This window comes from Vespa crabro, chromosome 1 (assembly GCF_910589235.1).
Source record: "Vespa crabro chromosome 1, iyVesCrab1.2, whole genome shotgun sequence".
NCBI classification, from domain to species: domain Eukaryota; kingdom Metazoa; phylum Arthropoda; class Insecta; order Hymenoptera; family Vespidae; genus Vespa; species Vespa crabro.
This window is the reverse complement of record NC_060955.1, coordinates 22,140,666-22,152,557: the sequence shown is the minus strand read 5'-3', so window position 1 is coordinate 22,152,557 and position 11,892 is coordinate 22,140,666. Positions and strand designations below refer to the sequence as shown.

At 27.9% G+C, this 11,892-nt stretch overlaps 4 protein-coding genes across 7 annotated transcripts in view; 2 read left to right on the top strand and 2 right to left on the bottom strand.

Annotated features, from left to right (window-relative positions):
- Positions 1 to 1,323, top strand: part of LOC124423668 (signal peptidase complex catalytic subunit SEC11A) — a 1,537-nt gene extending 214 nt beyond the window's left edge. Inside the window, exons 1-4 of the mRNA XM_046961663.1 lie at positions 1 to 29; positions 178 to 287; positions 411 to 560; positions 688 to 1,323. The exon at positions 1 to 29 is cut by the window's left edge and continues 214 nt beyond it. Of these exons, the coding sequence (XP_046817619.1) occupies positions 1 to 29; positions 178 to 287; positions 411 to 560; positions 688 to 922 (524 nt within the window). The 3' untranslated portion in view covers positions 923 to 1,323. The remainder of the gene's footprint in view (positions 30 to 177; positions 288 to 410; positions 561 to 687) is intronic.
- LOC124423659 (probable cytochrome P450 304a1) lies at positions 1,299 to 4,845 on the bottom strand. Of its 2 annotated transcripts, XM_046961644.1 has the most exons (8): positions 4,375 to 4,843; positions 4,020 to 4,271; positions 3,745 to 3,917; positions 3,395 to 3,664; positions 3,045 to 3,334; positions 2,701 to 2,957; positions 2,403 to 2,597; positions 1,299 to 2,274 (listed from the first exon to the last, which is right to left on the bottom strand). In XM_046961644.1, exons 1-7 carry the CDS (start codon positions 4,463 to 4,465, stop codon positions 2,416 to 2,418), a joined length of 1,515 nt encoding a protein of 504 aa, XP_046817600.1. In that variant the 5' UTR covers positions 4,466 to 4,843; the 3' UTR covers positions 1,299 to 2,274; positions 2,403 to 2,415. The 2 variants fall into 2 exon arrangements, with proteins under 2 accessions (XP_046817600.1, XP_046817608.1); XM_046961652.1 differs by lacking the exon at positions 4,020 to 4,271 and having other exon boundaries at positions 4,375 to 4,845.
- A 132-nt stretch (positions 4,846 to 4,977) lies between these two features.
- LOC124426064 (TELO2-interacting protein 2-like) lies at positions 4,978 to 7,580 on the bottom strand. The gene is made up of 5 exons (XM_046967327.1): positions 6,673 to 7,580; positions 6,452 to 6,580; positions 6,203 to 6,355; positions 5,560 to 5,766; positions 4,978 to 5,474 (listed from the first exon to the last, which is right to left on the bottom strand). Exons 1-5 carry the CDS (start codon positions 7,207 to 7,209, stop codon positions 5,205 to 5,207), a joined length of 1,296 nt encoding a protein of 431 aa, XP_046823283.1. The 5' UTR covers positions 7,210 to 7,580; the 3' UTR covers positions 4,978 to 5,204.
- A 275-nt stretch (positions 7,581 to 7,855) lies between these two features.
- Positions 7,856 to 10,759, top strand: LOC124426051 (abl interactor 2). Of its 3 annotated transcripts, XM_046967313.1 has the most exons (6): positions 7,880 to 7,949; positions 8,048 to 8,107; positions 8,582 to 9,247; positions 9,331 to 9,666; positions 9,749 to 10,006; positions 10,075 to 10,759. In XM_046967313.1, the coding sequence occupies exons 3-6, from the start codon at positions 8,632 to 8,634 to the stop codon at positions 10,236 to 10,238; spliced, it is 1,374 nt and encodes a 457-aa protein (XP_046823269.1). In that variant the 5' UTR covers positions 7,880 to 7,949; positions 8,048 to 8,107; positions 8,582 to 8,631; the 3' UTR covers positions 10,239 to 10,759. The 3 variants fall into 3 exon arrangements, with proteins under 3 accessions (XP_046823250.1, XP_046823259.1, XP_046823269.1); XM_046967294.1 differs by lacking the exon at positions 8,048 to 8,107 and having other exon boundaries at positions 7,856 to 8,005; XM_046967303.1 differs by lacking the exon at positions 8,048 to 8,107 and having other exon boundaries at positions 7,870 to 7,949.
- Positions 10,760 to 11,892: the final 1,133 nt, after the last annotated feature.

Below are 11,892 nucleotides of genomic sequence, written 5' to 3'. Positions count from 1 at the left end.
AAGATGTACGGCGAATGAATAAAAGACAGGTAAATTTATTCCATTAAAATTATTCCCTTCGATTCGTAGAAAAAGCACATATGGTCTCGTCTAAAGACACTTAGCTTAATCTGAATCTTTTCTTCTTCCTTTTTTTCTTTTTTTTTTTTTTTTTTTCTTTTTTCTTTTTTCTTGCAGTTCATGTATCAAGTGCTCAGCTTTGGCATGATCGTGTCCTCGGCCTTAATGATATGGAAAGGTTTAATGGTTGCAACGGGTAGCGAAAGTCCCATTGTTGTTGTTCTAAGGTATAATCGCAAACTAACCTATTAAATTTTTTAAAACAACGCTATCGATATAACGTTTCTTATAAAAATGTTGTTCTAAGAATTCGTAGCTTTTAAACAAATTCAATTTATTTGATATTTTAGCGGTAGTATGGAACCAGCATTCCATAGAGGTGATTTATTATTTTTAACTAATCATCAAAATGAATCTATGAGAGTAGGAGAAATTGTTGTTTTCAAAGTGGTAGGTAGAGAAATACCGATAGTCCATAGGGTTTTGAAGCTTCATGAGAAGTAAGTGATATTAATAAATTATTTTCATAAAAATTATTTATTATTTTGCATTAATACAGATCTCTTAGAACGTTGGTTTCCTTTTTCTTTTTCTTTCCTTCTTTCTTTTTTTTTTTTTTTTTTGTAGGGGAGACCAGAACAATACTGTTAAATTTTTAACAAAAGGTGATAACAATTCTGTCGATGACAGAGGCTTATACGCCCAGGGACAATTATGGCTTACACATAAAGACGTTGTAGGTAGAGCAAGAGGATTCTTACCATACGTAGGTATGGTTACTATTTATATGAATGAATATCCAAAATTTAAATATGCCGTTCTATCGTGTTTGGGTTTATATGTTTTGATTCACAGAGAATAAATAATAACTTTTTATAGAAAATTAATACAATAGACTGTCATTTGTCATTTAATCTAAATATGTAATGAGATTAGATGGCAATGAATTGATTAAAACATTTGTACGGAGGTTATTTGAATGGATTTCATACCCTTTCAATTGTATACTGTTCACATATATTTTCTTCTATAAAAAAAAAATAAAAAAAAAAAAGATGTATCGCTTTGTTAAAATATTGACAATTTGTGACAGTGATAAATAATAATTGAAAGAGTACGAAGGCTTACACTCCAGTACTTTTATATTGTGCCACAAAATGAACAGTTTTTCGGCTATTGGCAAAATCATATAGAAAAAATAGTTGGATTTTTATGTGCGTACACGATCTTGTGTTTACAATAAAAAAAAAAAAAAAAAAAAAATAAAAGAAACAAAAAAAATCATTGTGTTAAAATTTATAAAATTCATTGTTTAGATAAAGAAAACAATGGTACAAAATATTTTTCAAACACATAGCTGGGCATTGATCTTAATTTTAAGAATTATTGCACATCATTTTATCGTTCTTTATGCACTATGCTTTGCTACTTATAGCAAAATTAATTAGATTTAATAATTGATGTCAAAAGATATAGAATATACCTTATCAAATTAAATCACAATTAGAACAAAAAATTTTATTTCTATTTATGCATCAGCTAAACTATATAAAATAAAATATTATAATAATTATTTGTAATGACAATTGTTTAATTTTTAAAGTAAAAAGTACATTATATGCAGACACAATGTACTATTCAACAGTTTAATAGTGATTTGTATATACTTTATTAAGATATTCGTTTTCATTGTTCAGGAAATTGAAAAAAAAATATCATGTCAAGGTAATAATAGAAGTTGTACATACACTAAATTATATCTATTGCTGATTTAAATAATATCTCATATTATTTGTATCCCAAATCGAAAGCAACTTTTTATTTGCTATTAATATAGTATATAATCGAATCTAACAAATTATAATGGAAAAATAATGAATATGTATATGTATATATATATGTATATGTATATGTATATGTATATGTATACGTATATGTATATGTATATATATATATGTATATGTGCGAATGTGTTTGTGCAAAAATTTTTTTAATTTTAATGAATTGTTGTTCTTCATATGTTCAGAATATTATCATGAAAATTCTTCCTGATTATTAACTGTGGTAAAGTAGATCAATCAAATTTACATACTCCATGTAAATATAATAATTTTATCTCATACAATAGCATTTATTACACCATCGCTCTTTGTCCGTTCGTAAATCATTGATACTTTTAAAATTAAATTGCATATTATTTTTTTTTTTCTTAATCTGTAATTTAAGATTTATATTATTCGAAACATGTACCTAACAAGTGAATATTTTTATTTAAATGTAACATGTTAAAAATATATGTCACTTATAATAAAAGATTGATTTTTTTTTCGTTTTGTACGTACCAATACTGACTGATTAAGAGTATGGGTTTAGGCGAATCCAATTTTCCATTGGAGTAATAACTATACCAGGATATTTATCTTCAATTTTCGTAGGTTGACCTTCGACGAAAGAAAAATCGAAGTTTTGCATGAAGGCAGCAAAAACTTGAAATATCGTAAATCTCGCGAATGTTTCTCCGGCGCACAATCTGTGTCCTAATTTTTTTTATTTAAATGAATAAATAAATAAATAAAAGATTTATATGTACAAATCGAAAAGGAATGCGATAAAAATAATAGATCTGATATGATTTCTTACCTGCGCCAAAAGGTATCGATAAATCTTTATTTAATTGACCGTCATCCTTCAAAAATCTTTCCGGTCTAAAATTCTCTGGATCGCCCCAAAAATCGGGATCATTATTTATCTCAGAGATATTGGTTATCATAATTGTATTATTTGGAATAAAATATCCTCGAAATATTGTATCCTTAGTGGATCTATGTATAACGCCAAGTGGTGTAATCGTTTCGTATCTCATGGTTTCGCGTATAGTCGCTTCTGTATATGGAAGTCTACGTAAAAGCAAATGGGAGATATTATTTTATGAATTCAATCGCAATATATGATTTAAATTGGTACATTTTTCAAAATTTAATTACTTATTTCTATCCTCCCAACTAACCAATCTTCCACTTCCAACGACCTCCTGTATTTCTTCTCTAACTTTTTTTGCAACGTTTGGAAAATATATCATAAATTTGATAGCAAATGTAATAAGACTGACTGTCGTGACTGCAGTAGGTAATATGAAATCTAATATTGTTATTATAAGATATTCCTCTGAGAAAGAAATTGGAAGATTGTCCTCTTTCAATTTGTTCAAGTATTTACCTATAAATCCGTACTCGCCATTCTTTTCGTGCATTAATTTATATTTATCCAAATATTTCTACAATACGAATATTTTACAAAATTATAACAATCAAATTTACAAAATTTGTTCATTTACCTTTATAAAATCTATCATAGCATAGTTCGATTCCATTGAGTCTTTGAATGAGAATAAATTTCCAAAAAAGCATGTGATCGGCCAAAAAAAGACAGAACCACCCAATGAGTCAATTGATCTTATAAATTTCATGCCTTTTCGACCGAAGTAACGAAGCTTTTCGTATTTACTACGTTCGAATCTGTATCCAAATATAATTTCCCATATATTGTTAATAAAAAATGGGTATAAGACTTCAGGAAAAAGGGCCAATCCGTCTTTACAAATTTTCTATGATAAAAATCGAATGAAAAAAGAGAAAAGAAAATGGAAAGAAAAAAAAAAAAAAAAATAATAATCGTATAACATACCTTTTCATCTTCGTTTACAGGGCCATATTTTAACATATTCATTAAAATGTTTAATTCCTCCATGGTATTCATTTCAAATATCTCGTGTCGTCGACCAAATCCGAAATCTCGCATATAACGAAGAGCGAATCTTCTTTGTTCTCGCCATTGTTCTCCATCAGTAAAAATTATACCTATAAAATAGGGAGAGAAAAAGATAAAAAAAAAAAAAAAATATATAAGAATATAAATTAATTTATTTTAAAAATAATTCACTGGATGCAAGATTAAATTACCCAATTTTTTATTAAATGCTCGTGACTTTATGAAGTAACTATCAGATAATTTACCATCGAATTCTTCTCTGAGCAATATTTCTTTTACATTTTCATAATCGTTAGCTATCACAGTAAAAAACGGTCCAAAATAACAACTAATCAATTTAGATTTTAATTTTTTCGAAAAATAACCCAACGATTGATATGGATATTTGTAATTGTACCATAAACAATACCAATAAACTCCTATTATCGGTAAACCAACGATTCCTATTTTATTATAATAGAAAAAAGAAAATAAAATAAATTAATATTATTCTAATGATCATTTAAATAAATATATTATCGTTAATAATAATAAACAGATTTTTACCTGGAGGCGTTCCTGGTGGTTTACTGCTTAGATATTTGTAATAATTATATATTATAAGGAGAAAAGCAATTATTACTAAAAGAGGAAACATCTTTGTGATGTACACGCCATGAAGTATTGTCGGAGAATACTGTTTTATAGAAATTATACCAAACGTGATAATACGATAAATTTATCAACAAAAAAAAGAAAATAATCTTTCATGGAAAATTTTTGTCTGTATTTTTTATACGTTACATTGATATATATATATCATGTTCTTTAATTTTATTTGATAATAAATATATATTCATAATTAAGTGATACATAAATTATTTCATGTCGTTGGATGAATCTTTATCAATTTGTTCATAAGAAACAGTATTAAACTATAAAGAACTAAAGTCTCAATCAATATTTATCTGTCACATGTACTAAATTGGATGATAATTTTTTATAATTTCATAAATATTTATGTCAAAATAATAACAGATACATCAATATTTTTTAACATATATAAGTATTTTTATTTCTGATTTATTATTAGATCGAGAATATTAATGACGAGTAAAATATTATACGAAATATGTATATTGGTAGCATGAAAGATAAAAATATAAAAAATAATATTCTTCTAATAAAATTGTGTATTTCGCTATACAAATAATATACGTAAACTTTTTCATATCACAAAAAAAAAAAAAAAAAAAGAAAAAGAAAACAAAAAGAAAAAAAATATCTAAGTACTACTATATTATTAATGCGATAAATTTTACAAATTTGTATGAGATTATAGTTTACCGCTTACTATCCATTGAAATTATATTTAAATATAAAATGACTTAGCACATTCACTCTAAATATTTAATATCACCCAGACATTGTACTTGAAACTTGCTTTTTATCATTAAATGCATACGATCGTCTCTTATAATAGCACAGCCTATACTTGGTGTTAATTCATAAAGCAAACAAATACAATCTTCTAAATTCTGCATTATTCCCATATCAAATGTTGGCGTTTCCGTTAAGTCAAAATGTAGCTTCAGAAAAGCTGTATAAAGTGGTATACAGTGTGCTGCTACCCGTAGATTAAATATCACAAGATAAGTTTTGGCAGTCTATATAAACAAATAATATTATATAAATATTTGTTATTTATAGTAAAAATAAAATTTATTAAATTTATAAGATTAAACGTTTTACCTCTAGCGTAGCTTTTAATGTTCTAAGATCTGTATGATGCTCACAATATTCAGATAGTATTCTTGCTATTCTTTCACACCATTTGGCACAACCAATGTTGTTAAGAAGTTGTGGTAAACTTAACATATAAACATGCCGTAATTCTACATTTTGTTCAAGCTCCATATTATCTAATAATGTTGCAAGTACTTCATCTCGTTTAGTCCACTGTAAATATTTACACACACACACACACACACATACACATATATATATATATATATACATTATATAGACACACATACAAAAGGTGAGGCAAAAATTTTATTCATTTGAAATATTTATGTATAAAAATGTTATATAAAAAATTTCAATGATATGAATGTAAATATTTTTAACATATGTATTTACATGATATTATGTCTCCTTCTGTATAATTCAAATTTTGTATATAACATTTTTCTATAGTTTTACAAATAATGGACAAAGTTTTTGCCCACCCTTACTTTTATGTATATTAATATTATATATACACATAAACACACAATATGTATATATACATTAAAATATAAAAATATATATATATATATATATATATATATATGTTGAAAAATATATTATTTTTCAATTAACAAATTAAAGATAGTAATCAAAAAATATATACCTCAAATACATTTAAATTATTATCCAACGTATCTAAAAGATTTGTTAAACACGAATATAATGGCACAATATATCTGGCATTTCTCTGATGAGTCAAACGTTCTAATGCATGATAAATTACATCTGCATAACCAGTATCTATTAATCCCTTTTTCTGCAATTAAATATCATAAGAAATTGTAATGTATAATCATTAATTGTTACACATAATATATAATGTTTTTTTTTCTTTTTTTTTCTTTTTACTTACCATACGAGAGTGCTGCATAATTTGATATAAACATTCTAATCCAATTACTACATTTTCTGGTACATAATCATCTATAATTATTAGGGCTGTTGGAAGTAATTCACGAATATGATCATATAAATTTGATTTCTGAAAAGGGAAATATATACAATTGGCCTTTTTATTGCAAATAAAAAATTGTAAATTGAAATTAATATTCTGAAATAAAAATTCTGTATTACCTTTAATTGTAACAAAATCCATTTATACCACGTAACAGCTGACGGATAAGTTTTCCAATTGTCTCGTTGTAATTTATATCTAAACTTTTCTAATATCACACTAAGATTATTATTTTCCATTAAAAATTGTGAAATATCTAAATAATAATATAACTGATAGAAGGAATCGGTTAATTCTTTGGAAATTGAAACAGATTCTGCAGTATTCCAAATGTTTTTCTCATGCATTTCTCCAATTAAATATATTAAATTCAATGCAAAGTTTTTCACTAATACATTATCATAATCTATTCGTACATTTGCTTCATTACGAGTCTGTATAATATGTTGTAACATAGACTTAATATTTCTTAAATTTCTATCCACAATAATTCTATATTCTCTGAAGTCTTTTTCATCGCATGGCCTCTCATTACCACATAATTTTTGTGGAACAAAGCTTTTTTCAATGAGATCTATACATCCCGACCATAGACTTTCGTCCATTATATTTCCAGAAATTTTTAAACCTTCCAATTCCCTCATTAGGTTGTCCATTGTTATTGGAATTTACAATTTCGATTAAATTGAAGGATAACGTTGCAATTTGAATTATCTTGAAGCTACATTATTCTCCATATATTTCCCATGGAATATCATGTTCTTCGTATATATTCTATTTCGAAAAATGTAAAATACTTGACCTACCGCACGTTAAAGAAATTACAGTGTCTAATGGTCGACAAAATTATTCTCTCATTTTCTTCGTTCGAACATTTAGATTGAATGTTCTTCAATAGAAAATGTTTTCTTTCGTCTTAAATTAATGCGATATCTTAGAAATCAATATCGAATATAATTTGACTCAAATACAAAGATATATTCGTTGAATTTCTATCCGACTATCCCTTTACGATATAATTACTGTATTTTGTAACATTATAATAAACGATATATCGAATCGTAAAATTCAACGTTAGACATGTCTCTTATGTATTTTCGATTTATCGAAAATCTCGAATGACGTTCTTTCATCCTTCTCTCATATTTTCTTTTATCTTTTTCTTGTCCTTTCTGTTGTACTATATACATCCTTTTCTTAAAACATAACCAACAATAGCGTAGTGTAGGTAAAGTTAGGTAAAGCGAAGTATCGATACAAATGCGATTATTGAGATATATCGTTATATATCGTTATCGAACGTATGCCATTCGATTGTACTTGGCCTGAGATAGTTCGTCCATAAACCGTAAAGTAGACCGTTTAATTCTTTTTATCCGAAAATTTGAAGATCCTGGTAATTATGAATTAATGCAGCAGTAGTAGCTGGTAGTTGCGATATGGCTGAGTATCGTTAGTTCAATTTATATACGTTCATTATATTTCATTTTGCAGCGTTGTATTCACTTCAAAAAAGGAAATGCTCATCTTTGATCTCCATCTTGCTTCCTGCATGTCAGTCACCACCCTTCATATAATTTTCGACGTTTATTGAAAGCCAGATCTCATATGTCACGATATTTGATATTTTATTTTATTATTATTATTATTATTATTATTATTATTATTATTATTATGATCTGGAATCGGTTTTTTTAATTTTCTTTTTTTTTTTTTTTTTTATTTTAATAGCTTCACCTAACCCCAATTCTCTTTATTTTAATTAAATGAGATAAATCTTTTATTATTACTTAGGATAGACATTTTGAATAACTGTCAAATATGTTGAAATTGAATAATCATAAATAAATATAACAATGATCATACAAAGCGTGATTCATATTTTTCTTATTTCTTACAAATTGTTGTTGTTTTCTTTTTTTTTTTTTTCTTTTTTTTGTTTTCATTTTTTATTGTTGTACAACATACAATCATTTCAATTTACGAGAATGAACAAAATTTCTAACGCGTTATATTTTTAAATGCAAGGATCTGGTTCGTATTGCGTGTCTTCTGGAGTAGGCAGTGATTCAGAAGTCATGGCTGAACTAGCAGCATTGCTGCATCAGGAAATTCCTGAAGGAAGGCACAATCTTGCAGACAGTCATACAAATCTTGAACGTGTTGCGGATTATTGCGAGGCAAATTATTTTCAAGCTGACAATAAAAGGATTGCATTGGAAGAAACAAAGAATTATACGACTCAATCATTGGCTAGTGTAGCATACCAAATAAATACTCTCGCTTATAATTTTCTTCAATTATTAGATCTACAAACATCTCAGTTAGCTGAGATGGAAAGTCAGATGAATCATATAGCTCAAACTGTTATGATACATAAAGAAAAAGTTGCTAGACGAGAGATAGGTGTATTAACGGCTAACAAAATGACAGCCCGTCAATATAAAATTATTGCACCAGCAAATCCTGAAAAGCCTATTAAATATGTAAGAAAAAGCATAGATTATACGATTTTGGATGATATTGGCCATGGTGTACGTAGTAGTGGTACACCAAGAAGTAAACAAAGAGGTGGTAGTCAAGGTAGCGTTCAGAGCTTGGGTGCAACATCTACTGGTTCTGGTTTGGGTGCTGCTATGGTAGGACCTGCACCTACTACGAAGCCACCGACTCCTCCTCAAACAGTAAGGACTGGTAAGAATGATTTATAATTATTCTGAACGAGTTAAACAATTTAAATATTACAGAATTTCTAATGATCATTTGTTCAATAATAGGAACACTGAGTAAGGGTTCACGTGAATACAGAACTCCACCTGCGGTTGCTCCACCACAAGTTCCTAGTCATTATGCGCCAAATTATCCATTGGGTCATCCAAGACGCGAACGTGGCCCAGGATATAGTACATTGCCATTGCATGCACATACAACTTCACATTCTTCTCATAATACCAATCATTCTACTCACACGAACAATATGACGCAACATACATCTCCACCTCAAGTTGGTACGGTTCATCCATTGCAAAGTCATCCACAGACACCACCACCAGCACCACCCAGTGTTACAGGAGCTGCGGGATATATACAGGAGCAACATAATAATATGCCTCGTAAGTAAAATTGATTACAAGTTATTATTTAAGATCATCTAATTATTAAATATAAAAAAAATTTAATTATAAAATGTTTTAGCACCGCCTTCTCCATTGGTCGGTATTAGCGGAGATATGGCTGATTATAGTGGTCATCATACTTTACCGCATAGATTAGCTCATCAAATTAGTCGAAGTAGCGGTGCTAGTAGTCCACCACTGCCACCTCCTCCACCTCCGGAACAAGAGGAACATCCACAATTTGGTAGACCAACACCTTCCAGTGGTGCTATAATGCCTATTGTACCGGACGAAGAAGATTTACCTGGTTGGGTACCAAAAAATTATATCGAGAAAGGTGAGACTTTATTTTTCTATAGCGATACAATATATATGGATAAATATTATGAAGATTTATCGTTTTAGTCGTCGCTATTTATGATTATTATGCCGATAAGGAAGACGAATTGAGTTTCCAAGAAAGCTCCGTCATTTATGTTTTAAAAAAGAACGACGATGGTTGGTGGGAAGGTGTAATGGATGGAATAACCGGATTATTTCCTGGCAATTATGTTGAACCTTGCGTTTAGGCATGTATTACATATTTATATTTCTTAAGTATTTTAAGTAAAGATCAGTATCTATAGTTAAAAGACTGCTATTTTAAGGTACACATAAAGGGGCTTTGTAATTATAACATTATTTCTTATCATCGATTAGCAGGAAGTTATAGAAATGGGCCGTTTATATGACGATAAGTAAATTGATATCGAGAAAATATTTAACATAGGATGGTCCGTGGTTTGATGGGGTAGCGAATAAAATACTCTTTGGCTCTTCCAACGTTGTTAAATAACGTACAATGGTCGTAGTTTTATCTTTTTTTCTTTTCTTCTTTTTTTTTTCTTCTTCTTTTTTTTTTTTTTTGTACTTTGTTTTCAAAAAATCAAACAAAAAATAAGCCAAACGTTACAATGTCATAAGAAAATGTATTTTTCTCTACTCCGTAATATATCTCTTCTCCTGTAATTATATTAATAGACGATTGTCGTAATATCGTATAAACCCAACTGAACTGCGTATCATTCGCAAAATATATTTATGTATCTTAGCTACAATTAAATTACTCGATTAATAAGCAATCAAAATACCAAACGTCCTATCTAGTAATTAAAGTTTAATGTATTATCTGTCTACTGTGTTTACATCACAGTGAAAATGGAGGAGACTAAGATGTATCGCCAAAATGCTCGAAAAGCGTCGAACGCTACTTCTGCATTTCTGTAACATTTTATAGTACCTTTAGTACCTTTGGTACAGTATTGCAGCTCGATGCGTTTATTTTAATAAAAACAAAAATATACATAAAATATATACATACCATATACATACGTATATATATATATATATATATATATATATACATATATATATATATGTATGTATATATATATATACATATATATGTATTATTACTTTTAATAATTGTAGAACACTTTCGAAATAAAACAAAAATCGAAAGAAACTATACCACATTAAACTAAAAAGTATTATTTCATTGTTTCTTTTAATTAAATTAAAAAGAAGTCCGACATATTAGCATAGAATGGGAAAGTAATTAAAAAGGTTTATAAAGGCTCATTGAAAGAACTAAATAAAAATGATCATTATTAAATTAGTGGGCACATAAGAGTTTTTTGAAAATTATATTTTCTATTGTCACGGTAAACGAGTAAACGTATGTTTTCCTACGCGAGTTAATATAATAAATTACATTTTTTCTTTTTCTTTTTTTCTTTTTTCTTTCTTTCTATACCAAAGAATTAAGTACGCAATTTTTTTCATTAGGAAGATAAATAAAACTCATGGCTCGGTAAGGTCAAAAAGAAAGTTATAAATACCATTCTTGTTAACTTTCACGTATATATAATGTTTTTAAAGACTTTACAACGCCATTCATTTCTATAGCAGAGTTTCTTATTTTTTTTTACTTTATTGTTTTATACGTTGCTAATGAGAGAGTGGTAGATAATTTCATAGATAATGCTTTTAAGAGTGGGCTGCAAAAATGAGATAAATAACGAGAGAGATAGAGAGAGATAGAGGGTGAGAGATAAAAAGAGAGACGTATCAAGTAGTCGTATCTTTTTTTTTTTTTTACAATTTTACAACAACTTATTTACATGGCAACGTCCTTGTACATATGTAGCAATATATTTTCACTAATTACGCACATAAATTAAT